This window comes from Furipterus horrens, unplaced genomic scaffold, assembly GCF_987537825.1.
Source record: "Furipterus horrens unplaced genomic scaffold, mFurHor1.1.pri manual_scaffold_4, whole genome shotgun sequence".
Lineage (NCBI taxonomy): Eukaryota > Metazoa > Chordata > Mammalia > Chiroptera > Furipteridae > Furipterus > Furipterus horrens.
Window position 1 is genome coordinate 53,883,167 of NW_028327174.1, and position 19,820 is coordinate 53,902,986.

The window sequence follows — 19,820 nt, forward strand, 5'->3', positions numbered from 1 at the left end:
CATGGCAGTTTCTCCAGCCCCTTGAACCCAGTTTAGAACCTTCCAATAAAGTGATTTGCAGCTGACCAAATGTGTCCTGTGGTGCCCAGAGGGATGGGAGGCAAGTGAGGACAGAACCAGAGTCCATCCCTTGGGCCACACCATCCAAAAGGCTGGCAGATGTGGAAGAAGACAGAGCAGGTCTGAGAAACAGGAAGGCAAGCACCAAGGTCTTACTGCAGCCCCTGGGAGCAGGGCTGGGGGCTTCCACTAGGGAATGCCCCTGGCCCTGCCCTGTGGGTCCAGGTTCCTCAGCTCCCTTCTGCTGCCCTGCTGTTCTGTCTGGAGACCCACATCTGGCCCCACCACCCACCTCACAGCCCCAGATAATCTAAGGATAGAAGCCCCAGACCCAGTCCTGCAACCGTATCTTTCTTAAACCCTGACACTGGTTTTCTTTTTAGCCCCCAAGCTAAGGCTGAGCCCCTGACCCAAAGAGAACATACATGGCACTCTTTCCAACCTTTTACTTTGGGGTTTGATATTTAAAAATCCACAATGGATGTAGCTTTCTGTGCATTGATTGGCAATAAAGGCAGGCATGAAATATTCACCCAGGGCCACTCTCTGATACTAAATATTTAACACAACATTAGAGAAGGTTTTTCCCAGACTTCGCCAGGCACCGGCTGGGCGGCTGGCGCACTGCTTTCCACTAGTTTATGACTAATCTGAGTCCCTTAGCCGCTGGCAGCACAGCAAGCCAGACAAAGTTGGGACATTGGCTTGCTACTGGGCTGCCTCACCTTTGAGAAACTTCAGATACTCCTCTGGTGAATCTTTCCAAAGGGGAAAGGTAGTCTTGACACCAGCCCTGGTCGGGGAAAAGAATCGACTTCTTTGAACTCTTCTAAGTAGGTGCCGGTCCCTCTGTGGGTTGGTGGGGTAAGAGTTTCCTAAGAGTTGGGGTGCAGGATTCACATCTCTGGCCGAATCAAGCAGTGGGGGAGAAGGTTCTCATCCCCACCCTAGTCTCTGGCTGATCACCAGGAGGAGCCAAGAACCCCTGTACGTGAGAACTCTCCTCCTTCCCCCAATCCTGGGGAAAAAGAGAGCAGCAGCTAGAGAAAAAAAAAAAAAATACAATTACCACCGCCACCGCCCATCCCACCGCCCACCCCACCCCAACCTCTCTCCTCCTTTGCTCCCTCTGTGGAATGGAGAGGAGGGGAGTGACGAGAGAAAAACGAATACAAATCTGCAATTGATTTTCATAATGTTTCTGCGGTGTTTGCAAACCAATCGCCTGAACGTCCCCATCTTACCTAAGAGAGAACCCCTCCTACGTCTGCGAAGTGCTCCGAACTGATATATGACAATATCTACTTTGGATCACGTGCTCGGGGAGAGAGACTAAGACGGATAACGCGTCATCTCGCCTTCCCAAATTTTCCCCCCTCACTAGACCGGGTCCAAAACCTCCATCTGGAGCCGGCAGGAGAAGAGAACGATGTTTAACTCGGTCAACCTGGGCAACTTCTGCTCGCCGTCGCGCAAGGAGAGGGGCGCTGATTTCGGCGAGCGAGGGAGCTGCGCCTCCAACCTCTACCTGCCCAGTTGCACTTACTACGTGCCCGAGTTCTCTACGGTCTCCTCCTTCCTGCCTCAGGCCCCTTCTCGTCAGATCTCCTACCCCTACTCCGCCCAAGTGCCCCCGGTCCGGGAGGTCTCCTACGGCCTGGAGCCGTCCGGCAAGTGGCACCACCGGAACAGCTACTCCTCCTGCTATGCAGCTGCCGACGAGCTTATGCACCGAGAGTGCCTGCCTCCTTCCACCGTCACCGAGATCCTCATGAAAAACGAAGGCTCCTACGGCGGCCACCACCATCCCAGCGCCCCACACGCAGCCCCCGCCGGCTTCTACTCCTCAGTCAACAAGAATAGTGTCCTGCCTCAAGCCTTCGACCGCTTCTTCGACAACGCCTACTGCGGCGGCGGCGGCGATGCGCCTGCCGAGCCCCCTTGCCCAGGCAAGGGTGAGGCGAAGGGGGAGCCCGAGGCGCCCCCGGCCACGGGACTAGAGTCCCGGGCTGAGGCGGGGGCCGAGGCCGAGGCCGAGGAGGAAAACACGAATCCCAGCTCGTCGGGTTCAGCCCACTCGGCGGCCAAGGAACCGGCCAAGGGAGCCGCCCCCAGTAGGTAGCAGCGGCCGGGAAACAGGCGGGCAACGAGGGTGGGAGCGGGAGAGGGAGGGCGAGAGTAGGGGGGAGGCGAGGGGAGCTGGGACGGCCTCGTGTTTTGGGTCAGTCTGATTTTATGTGGAGTTTTATAAGCATTCAAAGGATTTTATTATAACCTACAAAGCCCTCTCTTCCAACGACTCGACTTTTTACGATGGAGAAGGGGTGGGGAGGGAGGGAAAAGAGCTCTTTGGAAAAGCCGGGTGAACCCCCTCCCCGTTATCTCCCTCTGTCTGTGAAATTTTTAAAAGCGCCACCATCGCGGGCGATATTAACTTTGATCGTGAACTTAGAGGAGCATTTAAGGAAGAAGGATGGGGAGCCGGGCGGCCGGGGGTGGGAGGGAGGGGAGGGGTGGAGGGGGAGAAAGGGGAGGGCGAGGGAAAGACCGGGAGAAAGTCAGAGAGGGGGAGTGGTGGGGGAGAGAGGCAATGGAGCAGAACCTGAGACCGGAGAGGCCAGCCGGAGCCGCTCTGCTTCTTTTAAAAACTATTTTTGAAATGTTCAAACTATGTGTTTGCGGGTCCTTGAGCAGAACCCGGAGCCACCCAGGGTCAGCGGCGACGGAGGGTTGGGGAGAGGCGACTCCGGGCGCCACTCTGCCCTAGGCCTGCGTCTCGGCATTTCTCTGCGCTCCGCGGCCTCCGCGCCGGCCTAGCCCGGCGACAAGGAAGGCGCGGCCCGCCGGGCGTCCCGGGGCGCTAGGGCCCCTGGAAGCTGCCCTCGGTGTCTTTGGTGCCTGCTCGCTCGCTTCTTCCCTGCCTCCGCATGGCTCTCTCCCGCTTTCACTTCTGCGCTCTTGTTCTCCGAGGTACCCCCCACCCAGATTTCCGAAGGATGGGGACGGTGGACTTCCAGTTATTAGGAGGCCCTGGGGAAGGGCCCAGGCCCGCAGCTGTGCAGGCCGGGGCAAGGGAAGGGGCAGGGAGTGGGGGGCAGGAACGCACTTGGCCCAAGCTGGCTATCTTCTCTCCCCAGACTGTCAGCCCTGGCTCTCTCCTGAGCGGAGGGAGTCCTGTGGTGGCCCAGGACTGGGACAAGCTAGACCTGGCAGGGAATTCGCGGCTGGTCCAGGGCTGCCGGCCTGCGCAGAGACAGCCGGCCCGCCTGGCGGGAGGGCTGCCTAGCAGCGGGGCTGGGAGAAGGGCCCCTAAGGGCTCAGCGAGCTGGGGTCGCCCGGGTCTCACGTGTCTCTCTCCCCCCCCCCCTCGAACTTGCCCCCTCCCCTCCAGACGCCCCCCGCACCCGCAAGAAGCGATGCCCTTATTCGAAATTCCAGATCCGGGAACTGGAGCGAGAGTTTTTCTTCAACGTGTATATCAACAAAGAGAAGCGGCTGCAGCTGTCCCGGATGCTGAACCTGACGGACCGACAAGTGAAAATTTGGTTTCAGAACAGAAGGATGAAAGAAAAAAAACTAAGCAGAGACCGGCTGCAGTATTTCTCGGGAAATCCTCTGCTGTAACCTCAGACCAGGCCCTTTTGGGGGGAGGGGGAGGGGGAAATTATTTTATTTTATTTTTATTTTTCACTTTCTAACTCGCCTTCTTTTCGCGGGTGGAAAACTAGACTGTGGCCAGGGTTGGCCCCCATTGCCATTGCCCGCACTTCCTTCCGGAGCGTCGTTCACCTTCAGTCTGACTCTAGCTGTGGGACAGGCACCGAGCCTGGAAGGGGTGTGTGTGTGAAGTGAATTGTCTGACCATGGCGAATGGACTCTGTTGGCGCCGAGGCCAAGACTTTTAAAAGAAAACACACCTCGCGACAACGTCTTGCTGCTCGGATTGAGTGGGGGAGGGGCGAGAGTCGTGGGCGCCTGAGCCGAACAATCCTTGAACTAAAAGCTTTCCCTTGCCCAAGTGAAAAGATCAGCTAAAACACCGTGTCTTCGAAGGGAGACTTCTCCGGCCAAACGCCCCTACCCCACCTGCCCCACTGCCAGGGGGCAGCTAAATGTGATGTTGCTTTGCTGTGAAATTTCTGTACCTTCGACCTGGTGTTAGATGTGCAAAGTCCGTGTCCTACCTCCGTCTGTGCCCAGGCCCCGCCCAAGCCTAGCTGTTCTTCCTGTGAATGTGTAGAGCCCTCCTTCAAAATTTTGTAACTGGTGCATTGAGGTTTCCCAACCTTTTTCCAAGTCGTACCCCACTCCATGGATTTATAGCTATAGTCTATGCAGTTGTTACCTCCTTTTCTTTTTTTTAAGGAAAAAATGGGGTGAGTGAAGCAATAGGGAGATGGGATTGGGTGCCTCCCCCATGCCGGGGCCTGAATTTTTGTAAATAAGTTTCACAAGCGATTCTTTCTACCCTGAGGGGATGGAGGGGAGGACTGCTGGGTGAGATTCGAATCACTCATCTCTCTCTCCCCGTGTGTGTGAGTGTGTATACATGTGCAATCCCTATCCTACTCCTGTCCCAGAGGGATTGCTGAATTTTTGGTGGCAAATAAAGATATTTCTTTCTGTTCAGTATTATGATTTTATTTGACCCTTTTATTAGCCCTTCTCCTCTTAAAATCCTCGGTGCTCCTGAGGTGGAGGAAGAGGCAGGAGGGCAGAGCCCAGGTGTGTAAAGGTGATGTAGGCTGGAGCTGGTGGGCCTGCATGTCACCCCCTCTTCAACTGCAGGGCGATAGTGTGGTGGTAGCTTCCTCCTGCTCTCAAGCTAGGATATCCCATGGCTCCTCTTAAAGCTCTCCTTTCTCACGTGCAGCCCAAGCTGCGTCCAAATGCCCAGCAACGCTTTCCGTTTAAGTACACGTTTGTTGTGGAGTTAATTGTAACCATCATCGAATTTAAATTTATAGGAATTTTCTTGGCTCCACCACCCTCCCGCCAGATGTCTCAGTCTGTCGCAGTTAAATGTGTAGGGTTGAGGGTAGAGCTTTCGTTTTTGGTTTTTTTTTTTTCCCTCCATGAGAAGACTGTGTTGGAATTTTTATATACAATTTTGAAGGTGGGAGGAGAAACTAGCCCTCTTCCTTTCCTCACCTTGGCTGCTCCAGAGGGTGGGAAGGTGGGACAGGGCCCCTTCCCCTCAAGCACAAATGGCCAGGCTCCTCCAGACACAACAATACCTTAGGCTGGGGCCACCCTAATGTTTATACACTGAGTGTCCCAGAGGAGAAAGCCCCAGAGATTTGTTTTTCTAAGAGGTTGGCTTTTGGTGGGAGACTTGGGCAGATGACGACCTGAGGGGACAGTCGCCACGCCCATCTATATTTGCTGCAGGTTTCTTCTACATAGTCCTCTCCGTACTTCCAGTGAGTGCTCTCTGGCAGTCCCTCGTCCAAATTTGTTATTTGTTATTTGGCCACACCCGTCTATATTTCCTGCATGTTTCTTCTACATAGTCCTCTCCGCACCTTCAGTGAGGGCACTTTGGCAGTCTCTCATCCAAATTAGTTATTTGGCGACTGAGATTTGAGACCAGTTCTCTTGTCTTTCCCCCTCTTTTGAACTGTTCTTATGTAATTCAAAGAAAATGTTTTTGTCAATACAATTCTGTTGAATGAAAGATAAAAGTGCCAAGACTATGGACTATTGCTTCTAGGCTTTGTCATTGTTTTTGATGACAGGGATCCCTACAGCTTAGGTATCTGAGTCTGTAATTTGTAAGTGTGGTTTTGAGACAAAATTTGCAAACAGAGATGTATATACAATGCAGCCCCACGGTTCCCCCATGGGGGAGCTATTTTTATTTAAGGTACACATGAGAAGGAATATTATTTGTATGCTTTCCCTGTACTATGGAGTAAACCTGGCCACATGCGCATCTAGGGCTTGTGTCTTCTGTGGTGTGTAACCACTGGCAGGGTTTAGTGAGTGTCAGCAGGAATGCAGCTAAGGGTCCTCCTCTGTGTATGTGTGTGCATGTGTGCGTGTGAGAGACTTCGTTGGGTATGTGGTATTTATCTACTAGTCATATCAAGGGATATTGGCCTGCTGGGCATGTTTCCAATAAAATAAGAAAAAATAACTGTAGAATGAGCCTGTTATATAGCAAAATATTAATCTCCAATGGCTCCTGATTTTGGAGAAAAAATATTTTAAATTCACAGCTACCACTTTCCCTGCAATGTGCAGCCCAGAAAAGATCCTTAGCTGCAGGAGCGATTGTGAAAAAATGGTTTGGGGGGGGTCATAGTGAAAGGAAAACAAAGCTCCTATGACTCAGGACCAGGAACCTGCCAGTCCTTGGTGACCCTCTAAAAATAAGAACAAAATGGTTCTATGTCCCCCAAACAAACTCACCTTTGGACCCCCCGGGATGTCCAACCCCCCTCGCTGGTCAGAGGTACTCTGGGCTCAACTTCTCCGAGTAATCCCCTCCAGCCATGGCGCTGCCCTGGAACAAAAGATCCTCGTCTAGACGCTGCCATAAAGCGCGCGCCCCCCCTTCAAGCCCGCGCCTCTAAACCCAGTTTCATTTTGCCCTTAACGACCCAGTCTGGCCTGTGTTAGAAAACGCTTCCGCCCTAAATAGTAAACAAACCGGCAGTGGACGGTCTTGGCACCCTGAACATTCCCCATACCCTTACACCATTACCCCCTTGCCCCGCATTTTCCCCTTCTGTAGCCTTTCTCAGCTCCCAGTTCCCCAACCCCCTTTCCCTGCCACCGCCACCCCCCCCCAAGTAAATAAACCCGAGGCCGAGTTCAAAGTTTCCCCGAGCTAAGGAGGAATGTTGGTTGTAAAAATCCAAGTTTATAGCGCACGTGGGAGTTTACAAGGGTATTAAGTGGTGTGGGCTGAGAGAGCACTCTGGGCCCCTCCCCACCCACCATGGGCTTTGTGGGTGCCGGGGAACCTGGGGTCCTTGAAAGGAGAAGTGGGTTGGGACCAGACTTTGGTCTGGGGTTTCTTTGTCACTCAGACCCCTAGGTTGCTGGGAAATGACGATACAAGGGTTCCTTGGAAAATGGCTCACAAAAGCCCCACCAAGAGCCTCTAAAAAAAAAATCCATGGGTGCTAGGTGTCCCAGATGGAGTGAATGGGGAGCTCTACATTGGGAGAGCAAGAAAGTTACAGAACAGATATCTGAAAGGTGAACAGACTTGAGGGTACCTGGAGCCAGTTCTCAACCCAATGGGGAAAAAACTATCTGGGACTCGTTTCTCGAGTGGGCTGAGGACAAGAGAGAAGGCTTTTCTCACCAGGGCAAAGAACTTTGAACTTCAAGGGAGTCAAGGGCACCACCCCTTCCCTCTCCCCGCCTCTCGCAGGAATCTGTAGGGCAATTCGTTTCTGGGCCAATATTCCCTCAAGGGGGCTGTCCCTAGGGCCTCTGGTGTCCCAGGGCTGGATGATGCTGTTTGTGAACCCTCCCTTCTCACAGACCGCCAGAGCCTGTGCACGCGACTGCTCTTGTTATTATTCATATAAACCTTTGAAAAAGACAGCGCCCGGGAAGTTTTTATAACTTTGTTTGGCATAAAAGTTTTACAAGATTTGCCTACCATTTTTTTTTAAACTTAAAGTTTTGGTCTTGCCATGAAGTGAAATTTCAAGATTTGGGGGAGGTTGGGGAGACAGAGGCTCTGGGCTCCAGTGGGGGGTGGTGTCTGGAGTTGCCTTGCTCTGCCTAAGGCAAAACAAGGCTTAAACGTTAGGGTCAATTTTTTCTGAGGCCCATGTTGGACCCAGCTTTCCGGGCTGCCAGCCAACAGAGGCTGCCGGCCTCCAGAATAGTCCTGTCCATTCTGTTTTCCAGACGTATCCTTAAAGACCCCCAAAGTTTAAACAATGCCAGTAGGACCAGACCTCCCTCATCATGCCCTCTTGCTCCCCTGCAGGCACTATTCATTCTCTCTCTCTCTCTCTCTCTCTCTCTCTCTCTCTCTCACCCTCTCTCTCTCCCTCTCTCTCATATATATATATATATACACACTCACACACACACAACCCTACACACACCCTTAACCCACTGCATAAAGTGGAGACCCATAACCTTGATAAAGTGGATACTGCAGATTTGGGATTTGGAGGGTCGCTGTACACAAAGCCCTGCATCATCCCTGCCTCCTGTGAAGTCCACAATGGGTTTGAAGAAAAACAGAATTCAAAATGCCTAGAAATTCCTGTCCAGAGGTTGCAGTGATTGCAGGACAGAAGGAGGAGGATGGCTAGCAGAGCTGCAGTCTGAGAGCTCAGAGAACAAAGATGACCATGTGGGACCTGGCCTTGGGCTGCTAAGCCCACCCGTTACCCCTTGGATCTGCTCCCCACCTGGGACTGACAGAACCCTACTCCTTCAGTTCCCGTGACTTCAGCCTTAGGGAAATCAATTGGGCTCAAATTAAAGTGATTTTAACGTTCAGTTCTGGAAGTCAACACAAAGATGGAGCTAATTCTACAAAGACAGACCTGGTAGACAAGGCTCCTTCGGGGAGATGGAAATGAAGATACCCGAGCCCTGGAACCAGTGCTGCAGGAAGCCATCGGAGTCACTAAGGACATGTCCCAGTGCCAGCGTCTCTTTCTCTAATAATGATTGTTGAGGCCTGGCCCCCAGCTGCTGGCAGCCCTACACCTCCCCTTGTGAGGAGCTGAGTAACCGAGTTAATACTGAAGGCGGGAGAAGGTCAACTCTGAGCCTGAGCAGCCGGCTGGAAAGCGATGCAACTGAGCCTGATCTTCTCCCCTCACGGAGCCCATCGCAATAGAGAAAACAAGGAAGGTTAGGGTAGAAAGTCAAGGGTAAGGAAAATACTGAGAATGAAAGAAAAGAGCAAAGAAAAGAAAGAAGGAAAAGAGGAAATGAGAACAATAACAAATTAAGGAAGAAAAAGAAAGGATCAGAAAAAGAGAAGAAAAAATGAACTGTAGGAAAAAAGAAAGAAAAATTGCAGAGAAAGAAGAAAGACCAAAAAGAAAGGAAGAAGGAAAGAAAAGAAGGAAGGAAAAAGAAAAAGGTAAATAATGGAAAACAGATTTTGGAAAAGGAATTGAGCCGGTAAGGAAGGAGTGGGAATTTTCACCGGAGTAAGTCGGCCCAACCACAGCCCTGGATCTGGCTGGAAACCCAACCTACTGGGGCAACTTGGAAGCAAACCATTAAAGTGGGGAGCAAGGCCTTCCCCCCGCAAGACATCCTCCCATCAGTCTTCTCCTGCCAAAGCTTCTTTTGGACATGTTTGCTGTCTGGTTTCTATTCAGGAGGCGAAGTTAAATAACTGGCCGGCTTCCGAATAGCAAGAAAGCGGTTGTGCTGGCTCAGCTTATCAGACTTCAGGACTTGGGATCGCAGGAAACACATATTTGGGTAAAGTGAAAATTTGAGGCTCTGCACACAAAATTAAGCACAATTTAGAGCCATGTGTAAGAAGCGGTAAACTCTGTATCATCTGGGTGCAAATGTGTGTACAAGGTCTAGATGTGAGAGCGACTCTGACGGTTGGGCTGCTCGGGTGGAGTGGCTGTTAGATCCGAGGAGGTGAAAGAGACCAGAGGCCCCTTTCTAGCGTCCCCGACCTCCCACCTCCCTCTCTGTACCTGTCTGAAAAGCTCTTTTCTGGGCTTCTGAGCATTCTTCATTTTGTCTGGGATTTTCTCTGCTCCCGAGTAATCCAGGGTGGGGCAGAGCCTGGTGTTAGTGAAAAAGAAAAGCAAATCTTTCCTTCAAGTTTTAGAAGAATGATTTATCTGGGACTCTAAAACAAGGAGAAAAAAAAACCAAACCCTCCTGCAATTTCTACCACTGGAGTCATTTTGTTTTCTATTTCGCTTGATGAGATTTCAATACAAACACTTTAAATTTTTAGAATTTTACTCAAAGGGAGAGAACTTTTCCTTTTTCTCTTCACCTTTGGAATTTCCCAGTTGACTTTCCTAACCTTTTGGAGCAACTTCGCTAATTCTCCTTGGAGAGATCAGTGCTTTTGGGGCACTTTGAGGGCTAGAGCCCAAAGAGCCGAGGTTCCTTTTCTGTTCGTTGAGCACTCCATTTTCCTTCTTCCATTTTCACAAGGAGACCCCAGCCCTTGGCCTGCCCTCTGGAACCCACCAACCATCCTGGAGTATGCAAGGAGCACATTCCTCCTCTCCTTTGCTTACAGTTCTATTGGGTTGCAGGAGACCCCACACCTCTGCTTCCCTTCCAGGGTCTGGGTACCACAGGGGGCAAGGATTCTTGGGGTAAGTGGGATTTGTCAAAATGTGGGTGCAACCCGAACTTCACTCTGGCCTGCAGACCTGGATTTTCACGTCCCCAAGTTGAGGCAAAAAGAGGGAGCCCAACAGTCAGGCATAGGCACAGGTCCCTTGGCACTGCTGGAAAGTTGGGGAAATGGCTTAACCGGGAGATTCTAGTAATACAGACTTCTCTTGGACTCCGGTCCAATCCTTCAGGGGACAGGCTTGAGGGTCTTGGTCCTGTGGAGCAAGGCTTGGGGGCGCCTGGCAGCGGCAGCAGGAAGGGTGGCTGTGGCAGCTCAAGTGCCTTTGAACGCCAGGCTCGGACAATAGGACTGAAACGGCCTTTGCTCGTGGCCTCCGGAAAGACTGAGCCCAAGGGGGCAGGGCTGGGACCCATAGCTGACTTTACTTTCCCGGACCATGCAAGTGCTCCCCTCACCCTGTTCTTGCCCTGTCCTTACCCTTACATCCTCCTTCCCATTGCCCTCAATGGGGTAGAATTCCAAAGCCTGCAAAAACCCAAGAAGTTATTCAAGTCTGTGTCAGCGCAGCTCTTGTTTTAACAACTCCGGGTTTGCGTTTATTCTGCATAATTAAAGGCAAACATTTGTCCCACGGGGGGTCCCACTTAGGCTGATGAATTTGATTTCTTTTTTCATTAATGGGCCATGTTTATCATACTTCTAATTATTTCAACTTTAAACACTATTCGTTCTTGTGAGGAGGTGGGAGTCTAGGCGGGAGCTTCCTTCTTCCTTGGGGATTACTTCCACTAATAAAAGCAAGGATTCTGAAGTGCCTCCATCCTCTCCCAAGGCTGAGGTAAGGAATGAGTTTGGGATGGGGGCTGGGCTGGTAGGGGAAGACAGGTCCTAATGCCCCATGACTCCACTCCTCTCTTGCCGGTTCCCCAGGTTAAGCCTAGGGCTCACTAGGTTTGAGAGGTAATCTGGAGTTTGTCTTCTTCACCCTCCTTCTCCTCCTCCGACTCCTTTACCCCCTCCCAGGCTGAGATCAGACCCTTTTTCTGTGAGGCTCATGCAAACTTCCCGCTGCCCCAAGCCGGACCCCAGCCTGGCCCGGCAGAGGCTCCTGTAGTGCTGTCCTGGCCTCCAGCTACTAACATCGAGAGAAAAAACCAGGAAAGGCTGAAGTGGCCAAGTGGCACCTGGGTGTTGGGGAGAGGGCCTAGCAGACTCCCAAACAGAGGGTAAAGACGAGGAACTAGGACGCCAAACTCCAGGGACAGGCACACCAGGCAGGAAAATAAGGGTAATGTGAGAGAGGGGGGAGGGAACCCCCCTAAGCCATATAATTCTCAATTGCTTTGGTCTTTAATTTCATCGCCCCATAAATGAGGAAATATCAGTTCCCATACTAAATTTTTATCCCTGGCTGATAAATATGACGGGGAATTTTCGTTGGGTCCTCGTAAAAGCAAGCAGTTTCGATCAAGCTGGTGGGAAAAGACTTATGCAGATAATACAAACAGAGTGGCCATAAAGTCTCTGCCGTTTCCCTCAGGGTGGGCGATGGGACAAATGGTTTCTTGGATTGACTGTTGTCTGGGTTGTCCCAAGTCTCCTTTGGGGCCTAAACAACCTAACCTTGCCCGGGCCAACCCTTGTGTTGAGCCCATGGCGACCCCTGCAAATGAAAACAAAACCACTTCAAATCTCTACGGGCTGGTCCTGCAAGCAAGTCACACATTACAGATGTTCTTCCAATTTTTTCCTGGGTTTGGGGACCCCGGTGCCTTCTCTCTGGCCCACGGCATGGAGAGAATCCGGTGGATTTCTTTCCGAAGTCCCCTTCTTGCTGCCGCGGGTTTGGGCCTCCCTACAGCGATCCAGCCTTCTCTCTCCTCCAAACCGGGACGCTCAGAACTCTGATCCTTTCCCCGCCAGACTCCAGCCCTTCGGAAAGTCGAAACCAAGGCTTGTCCAGGGGAAAATGTGGGGCGACTGGAAAAACAAGTTATTCTCCAGATTCCGTTTCCTAAGTCAGGCGTGGAGAGTTTAGTTCGCTTTGGGAGAAAGGCAATGGAGAAACAGAATTGTTTGAGACATACTTTGCTCCTTATTTCTCGCTTCCCTCTATTGAAAAATAAACACAATAATAGATTCGTACCTTTTCTTCTTTCAAAAATGCCCAGCTCATTCACTCTGTAAAGGACAATTCTTTGGGAAGGATTTTGTCGCGTGGTGTCCTGGTTTTCCGTGTGATGCGTGACTCCCCAAAACCTTTTGAGGCCCCGCGGATTCCCTCCTTCTCTCTGGTAATATTCCCTGTTTTAGTGGGAGCAAGGTGAGCTGAAAAACGGGGGCCGTTGAGGCCTGGAGCAAAGCAGCCAAACCCACCCCAAGGCCAACGCCTTCCTCTAAGACGGTAACCCAGGAGCAGCCCACGCAGCCAGGCCCAAGGCCACACTTCCCGGTCGGTGCCCGTGCCTCGGGTCACCAGCTTCCTCTTCCTGAGATCCCTGGATCCCCTCGGAACCTCCTTTCTTCAAGCAGCCCTGAAGTGATGTGACCCCCCCTCCCTGGGCCCACCTCATACAGTGGAAATTCCCTGTCAACTCCCACAGAGAACTTGCAACTCAACCAATTTCTATGACGGGCGGTCCCTTAGCTCTCAGCCCCAAAGGCCAATCCTAGCGGACGAGGACACACAGGAGAGGGGAAACTTTAGTTCTGTTTGGGATTCCTTAACTTTTTCTCAATTTCTCTGCCCACTGGAGCCCTCCCCCGCCAAACTTCACCCCGGGCCCACCCCAGGGGAAGAAGCGGGACGGGGGGTGTCAAAGAAGAGGGAAGGGAAGGTGAGGAGAGGGGAGGAAGTACCTGACCGGTGTCTTGACCTTTTAATTTGAATTTGTTTTTGAGCCCCGAGTTGCCTCGCTCTCTCCCTCTTTCGGGCATTACCCCCCTCTTTTGGCCACCCCCTCACCAGGAATTACAGGCAGGTTTGAGGGTAAACAAACCCCCTTCCTCCAAGAACCCTCCACCCCCACACAATCTCCTTCCACCTTCCCTCCTGCCCCTGCAGCTCTGGGGTGCTTTCTTTGTTCGCGGGGAAGGGCTGCGGCGCCCCTACCCCGAGGTGGCTGCTAGGTGGCGCTGTTACTCCACGCTGCGCGCTCCGCCTGCCGACAACTTGACCCCGCTGACGTCACGGCCGTCTGAATCATCAAGGCCATTTTCAAATCCCATTGGTCTAGCCGTCACATGGTGAGGACTGAACGCGCGGATAATTATGGAGCTGATATTTACCCCCTCCCCTTCTTTTCCCTCCCGCCCCTCCAACCGCCCCCCACCTCCCGGATGGGGAAAAAAAAAGATGTCAGCTCCTCCGCTGTAGTATTGCTCCTTAAAAACCCCTCTCTCTGAAAATGACATGCCCTCGCAATGTAACTCCGAACTCGTACGCTGAGCTCTTGGCTGCGCCCGGCGGAGGAGAGCGCTATAGCCGGAGCGCAGGCATGTATATGCAAACTGGGAGTGACTTCAACTGCGGGGTGATGAGGGGCTGCGGGCTTGCGCCCTCGCTCTCCAAGAGGGACGAGGGCAGCACTCCCAACCTCGCCCTCAACACCTATCCGTCCTACCTCTCGCAGCTGGACTCCTGGGGCGACCCCAAAACCGCCTACCGCCTGGAACAACCTGTTGGCAGGCCGCTGTCCTCCTGCTCCTACCCACCTAGTGTCAAGGAGGAGAATGTCTGCTGTATGTACAGTGCAGAGAAGCGGGCGAAAAGTGGCCCCGAGGCAGCTCTTTACTCCCACACCCTGCAAGAGTCCTGCCTCGGGGAGCACGACGTACCGGTGCCCAGCTATTACCGCGCCAGCCCGAGTTACTCCGCGCTGGACAAGCCGCCTCCCTGTGCCGGGGCCAACGACTTCGAAACCCCTTTTGAGCAGCGGGCCAATCTCAACCCGCGCGCCGAACATCTGGAGTCGCCCCAGCTCGGGGGCAAAGTGAGTTTCCCTGAGACCCCCAAGTCCGACAGCCATACCCCTAGCCCCAGTGAAATCAAGACCGAGCAGAGTCTGGCGGGCCCAAAAGGCAGCCCGTTGGAGAGCGAAAAGGAGCGGGCCAAAACTGCCGAGTCCAGCCCGGACACCTCGGATAACGAAGCGAAAGGTAAGGCTGCCTGGGCCATGGCCCGGCTGGGACGCTCCGTTATTTGGTCTCCCTGGCCGGGGCGGAGGAGGGAAATGTTTGGGTCAAGGAGGCCCTGGGCAGTCCTGGAAATGTGACCCCCGGCTTGCGAGTCCTGTCTGCTGAGCGCCAGGCTGGTGGCGCGTCATTTGGCTAGGGAAGGTAAGCGGCGAAGTGGAGGTGCTGGGCAGGCAACGGCCGTGGGCGCCGAGACCCGAGGTTGGTGCGCCCGGCGGGCAGCCTGCAGGAGCCGTCAGCTGCCCAGGGCGGGTGACCACTCCTAGGCCTGTGCTGGCTTTGGTTTGTTTCCTCTATGCTGTTGTCCAGGGTGGAGTAGGGTGGGGGGCTGATGTCCCACGCACAGGTCAAAAGCTTGTAAAAAACCTAAAATGGCGATCTTGGGTCAGGGACTAGGGAAGGCTGGGGAGAAAGAAGATTTCGCTTTACAGCGTTTTCCCAGTTGAAAATTGTATCCTGCGGAGCACGATTTGTTGTTTGTGGGTCTCACTTGTGCTTGTGGTTTGGGCTCCTGCGGTTTTGGGCCCGGCTGGGGGCCTTGTGCAGCCAGGCTGGGCCGGAAGAGGTGGAGGTGAAGGGCTACTGCCACGTCCCTCCCTCCCCCAGACGCCTAGCTTGGGTATGGCGTTGGAAAAGGGCATTTGGACTGTTGTAAGTTTTTTGTCTGCCTTTTAAGTTTTTTCTTTTCCTTTTCTCTAGTTAAATTAATTTTTTTTCGTTGGTTTCCAATAATAGCTTACAAATGAGTGGTAGGGAAATTTCTGTGTGAATGGCAAGGAAGTGTGGCTTTAGTTGTTTTCATTATGATTTTGGTTTGAGAGAAAAAGCCTAGCTGGAGTTCAAGCTCAGGGTTCAAGATTCATTTCTGCTGCAGAAACTGGAGGACTTCAGGACCTTTCTCTGACACCTGGAGAAAGAACGTGGAGGAAAAGGGAGCAGTGAAGTGAGAGTGAGGGGACCGACTTCGCCTGAAAAGTTGGAGCCAAAAGCATCACAAAAAGGCCTAACTGGGAGGGGAGGAATAAAGCTGTTCCCCATGGCAGGGGCTACTGGAGGCTGTATATGAGAGGAGCCCAATGGGTGTAGAAGCAGATGGACTAGTGAGAGCTGAAAAGACTGGGGCGGCCTGGATCTTGTGGTGCTTTGTATATGGATGCGGCGCACACGTATGCCTGGCAGCGACCTGTGTCACACTCAGACATACCCCTCTTACATGCTCTGCACACACTCATACATGCCTGTCCACACATGCACAGGCACTCTTTTAACGGGCAAGGGCAGACTCTCACCCTCTTGGTTCTCCTCTGCAAATGTGGCCTTGGCAAATTAGCTCCTGGAGACCCTGGACAGAAGATGAGCGTGAGGAAGAAAGCGAGGCACACCCACCCACAAAGCCTTCATTGTGGCTCGTGTACAACATGAAAGCTTACTTTTATACCTTTCCTCCAGGCTCTGAGCTTGGTTGGGTTGTAGATTTAGGGTAGAAAAAACTGCGTTCTAGCCCCACCAAAAGCAAAGTCAAGGTTAACAAGCCCAAACTCAAACTGCCTCCATTCCAGTAGGATCCCCTTTCTCTCCTACCCTCCCTCCAACAACCTGAGCCCTCCCACCCCCAACTAATTCCTCTCAGTCTTCTCTTTGCCTGTGCCCTTCTTGTCTCCCCTCTCCCGTTTTGGTTTCTCTACCAGGCCAGAGTTCCCCATTTGTAATTTCTCCCCTCCCTCCAAAACCTAACAACCCCAATAAGAAAATGTACAGGACAGAATTAGATGTTGCGAGCCTTTAAATAATTTGGCAGGAGGCTGCAGGTGTAGAGGTGAGAGCAGAATTAAGGACATTTGGATGTTTTAAACTACAGCCTCAAGTTTGCATTTTTCTGGTGCTTCCTGGTTCCTCTGCCCCCCCCCCACCGCTCCCACTCCCCATCAAGATAAGATCCAGGAACCTGGCAGTTTCAATTTGCATGGGGAGAGATGGAGTGCAGAACCATCAGCAGAGTTCTTAGCTGGCTGCCCCTCTCAGGTCTCTGGACTTTTTTTTTTTTTTTTCCCCCTGGAAAAGATGGGTTAGGTCTTATCTGCTGTTGAAGAACAAGGCCAGTCCATTGCAGCAAGAATGTGGTCCAGGGAAAGAAACTATCAATAACATAATGGGAAATACACACTATCCTTATAGTATCTCCTTACATAAATAGACATGTGTGTGTGCATATGTGTAGGTCTGTGCTGTGCGTCTTTTCAGGAATACACATATACATGCAGGTATACATATCTACATAGACCAACATAGACCAGGCAGGAGATTTCCAAGAGGCTGCATTTCCTCGGGATATCTCTCTGCCTTGACCTTAGAGCCTATGGCCAGGGCAGTTGTCTGAGGACCACTCAGCATGCCCCAGAGCTGTTGCCCCTGACCTCTGCTACCTGCACAGGTTCCCCTGTCTCAGCTATTCACACCTGGGGGAAATGGCCAGGAGAGGAAGAGCTAGCAATGGGAAATCAAATGTGGGGCAGTGTCGCTCTGTGGCACATCAGGTGGGAGCAAAGACTGGAGATCTGGCGCAGGGACAGCTGCAATGGCCTTTGGCTGCAGAGAATGGGCAGCATCACTCCACTGACTTGAAAGGGGTCAAAGCTCTTTGGGAATTGCTCTAGCCAGCTGGGTGGACTCTGCCACCCGGCCTGGGGTCTGGCAAATGCTTTTCCTTCTCATTGTATTTTTCCAGAGCTGGCATGGAACAGAGAGGAGGGAGGGCCTGGTGAGGTTTCAAGCACCCACCAGGGTCAGCAAGCTGGGGGGGGGTGTGTGTGGGAGTACTCAGAATCTGCTAGGTCAAAGTGGATTGGAGTAATTTAAATTCAATAAATGCTTTGGAGGCAAGAACCTCTGTCTCTCTCCCCTGTAAATCTAGATCCCAAAGGTATTTTAAGAGCCCTGAACCCAAGAGGATCCCACCAGCCAGGCCCATGGGGCCAATGCAGCTCCCCTGTGCTCCCTCAGCCGCCCCACAGCAGGTTGGCAAAGGCTGCAGCATTCTGGAGGTTTTGCCTCTTCAGGGATACTTATATAAATAATGTTATTTTTAACAGAGGAGATAAAGGCAGAAAACACCACAGGAAATTGGCTGACAGCAAAGAGTGGAAGGAAGAAGAGGTGTCCCTATACTAAACACCAGACGCTGGAATTGGAGAAAGAATTTCTGTTCAATATGTATTTGACGCGAGAGCGCCGCCTGGAGATTAGCAAGACCATTAACCTTACAGACAGACAAGTCAAAATCTGGTTTCAAAATCGCAGAATGAAACTCAAGAAAATGAACCGAGAGAATCGGATCCGGGAACTGACCTCCAATTTTAATTTCACCTGAGAGCTTGGCTGGCCTCCTCTCCTCCTCCCCTCTCCCCCACTCCTTCTTTTCCCCGCCCCTCCTTCCTTTGTGCCTGGTGGTATATTTTTTTTCCTCCCAGAGTATAAATGCAACGAGCCTTCAAAAAAGGCAAAGACCTCAGACTCTCTTTCCAAGGGACCAATGGTTCGTGCTGTGAAGATGCATCCACCTGAATGAAGCATGATAAATGGGGTGCTGGGTTTTGGGGTGTTGTGTGCCCACATAGACAAGGGTAGGAGTGTGGCTGGTGTGTGTGTCAGCTCCTCACTCACCCATGGACTCCCCACAGCATCCTGTTCTCTATTAGAAGTTAAGGTCTAATCCACCCAATTAGAAGGGGAAAAAAAGAGGACAAAAATCAACCAGAGAAGGTCTGTCATCTTGCGGAGAGCACAGTCAGAATTGCTCCTTTTTCTCTGCATTTCCTCTGTAGAATAATAGACATTTGGGAAAGTTCAGCTAGTGTTTGTGTGTTTGTTGTAGCGCCCAGCGCCTCCACCAAACCTTCGTGTCTTTACCTCCCAGTCGCTCTGAGAATCTGCTAGAAGTCTTGTATTTGTACTGCTTTCTACATTTATCCCATCTTCCTGGCAGTCCCACATCCCCCCTTCACTGACATCTGAAAAATTCCACCCAGAGGAACAAAAAAATTAAAAATTAAGAATAGAACATAGTGAAATAAAGACAGAATACCCCCTCCCAATATCACCCTGTCCCTGTCTGGCAGTTGTGTTATTTAAAGATATTCTGTATGTTGTATCTTTTGCATGTAGCTCTCTTGATGAAGGAAAAAAATCCTAATAAATTTCCAGAATCATAATCCTCAAATGGGTGGTTTTCGTTTTTAGTGTTTTTTAAGCAACACCCCCCTCCCTGAAGAGACTGAGTGTGTGGATGTGTGTGTTTTGTGTTTGACTCATCTCCTAGAGTCTTTCTAGAACATCTCTTGGCGGGTTTAATGTAAGTGAGAGACCATAACGTTGATTTAAATATTATCCAGGTGACCACAATAAGTCAAGGTCATAAAACAGTAATGTCAGGACGGTCTTGGTGCGCGCGAGAGGTGGATTTTATGATCTGCAAATATAATGTGGTGCTGCAGTAAAAGATGCATTTAAAGGTGACTGGAGGAGGGAAAGAGGCAGAGAGCAAACTGCAATCTTGAGGAACAGACGGATCTGATCGCCTGGGGTGCTGGGCCAGGCGCACCCCACCGCTGCTGGGGGGAACCCCAAGAGCTCCCCATCTATCCAAAGAGAGGAATAAACTTAACCTCCTGAGGGGGACACGAGGAGCTCAGCCACACCCCCCCCCAACAGCAGCAGCTGAAGCGCGGGCAGCAGCAGGAGGAGGAGGCGGCGGCGACAAGGTAAGAGAAGCGGTTTCTTGTTCTTCTCTCGGCGGCAGAGTGGGGACTAGCGGCGTCCCCAGGTGCCTGATGCACAGTGGGCAGAACAGGGAGGAAGGTGTTTTGGGCATCCGAGCCTTCTGAGAGCTTAGGCTTGCTGGTGGATGCTGGCAGCCGAGGGCAGTGGCCATGAGCTCCCTTTCCTCCCCTCCTCGGCCGTTGCGGTGGGGTTTAGCGGTTAAATGGGTAAATTGGTAGGTTTTGGCTTCTTCTACACTGGCACTTAGGGTCACTTCGAGGTTGACACATGGATCTAGATGTTGCTCAGCCTGATTGTCTGCTGGGGGGAGCATAGGAAGGGTGGGCTCGAGAGGATTGGAGCTTGAAGCTTAGGTTTTTCTGTTTTCTGCTGGTTTGGATGTGAGCCTTCTCCAGGCTCTCAGTGTCTACTCTCCCTAACTGTGGGGCTTTGCCAAGCAAGTGGCCTGATTGGGAGAGGCTTTGGAGCATAGGCTGTATGGTTCGGCAGCCCATAGATGCAAGGAAGC

General features: G+C 51.9%; 2 protein-coding genes and 1 long non-coding RNA gene across 4 annotated transcripts; 2 read left to right on the forward strand and 1 right to left on the reverse strand.

Moving 5' to 3' along the window:
- Positions 1 to 1,341: 1,341 nt before the first annotated feature.
- Positions 1,342 to 4,428, forward strand: HOXC11 (homeobox C11). Its single transcript, XM_090275582.1, has 2 exons — positions 1,342 to 2,174; positions 3,452 to 4,428. Exons 1-2 carry the CDS (start codon positions 1,490 to 1,492, stop codon positions 3,682 to 3,684), a joined length of 918 nt encoding a protein of 305 aa, XP_090131708.1. The 5' UTR covers positions 1,342 to 1,489; the 3' UTR covers positions 3,685 to 4,428.
- Positions 4,429 to 9,748: 5,320 nt separating this feature from the next.
- On the reverse strand, positions 9,749 to 13,294 carry LOC150011863 (uncharacterized). 2 transcript variants are annotated; one of them, XR_016510688.1, is made up of 3 exons: positions 13,202 to 13,294; positions 12,489 to 12,646; positions 9,749 to 9,807 (listed from the first exon to the last, which is right to left on the reverse strand). It is a non-coding gene; the product is annotated as an uncharacterized LOC150011863 (long non-coding RNA). The 2 variants fall into 2 exon arrangements; XR_016510687.1 differs by lacking the exon at positions 9,749 to 9,807 and adding an exon at positions 10,913 to 12,384.
- Positions 13,295 to 13,663: 369 nt separating this feature from the next.
- Positions 13,664 to 18,744, forward strand: HOXC10 (homeobox C10). Its single transcript, XM_090275584.1, has 2 exons — positions 13,664 to 14,500; positions 17,626 to 18,744. Exons 1-2 carry the CDS (start codon positions 13,750 to 13,752, stop codon positions 17,901 to 17,903), a joined length of 1,029 nt encoding a protein of 342 aa, XP_090131710.1. The 5' UTR covers positions 13,664 to 13,749; the 3' UTR covers positions 17,904 to 18,744.
- Positions 18,745 to 19,820: the final 1,076 nt, after the last annotated feature.

Bases quoted from the DNA above. Each gene is read 5' to 3' on its own strand.
- HOXC11 (XM_090275582.1), top strand. From the start codon at position 1,490: ATGTTTAACTCGGTCAACCTGGGCAACTTCTGCTCGCCGTCGCGCAAG. The intron at 2,175-3,451 runs GTAGGTAGCAGC...CCTCCCCTCCAG, and splicing joins GGCCAAGGGAGCCGCCCCCA to ACGCCCCCCGCACCCGCAAG.
- HOXC10 (XM_090275584.1), top strand. From the start codon at position 13,750: ATGACATGCCCTCGCAATGTAACTCCGAACTCGTACGCTGAGCTCTTG. The intron at 14,501-17,625 runs GTAAGGCTGCCT...TATTTTTAACAG, and splicing joins CTCGGATAACGAAGCGAAAG to AGGAGATAAAGGCAGAAAAC.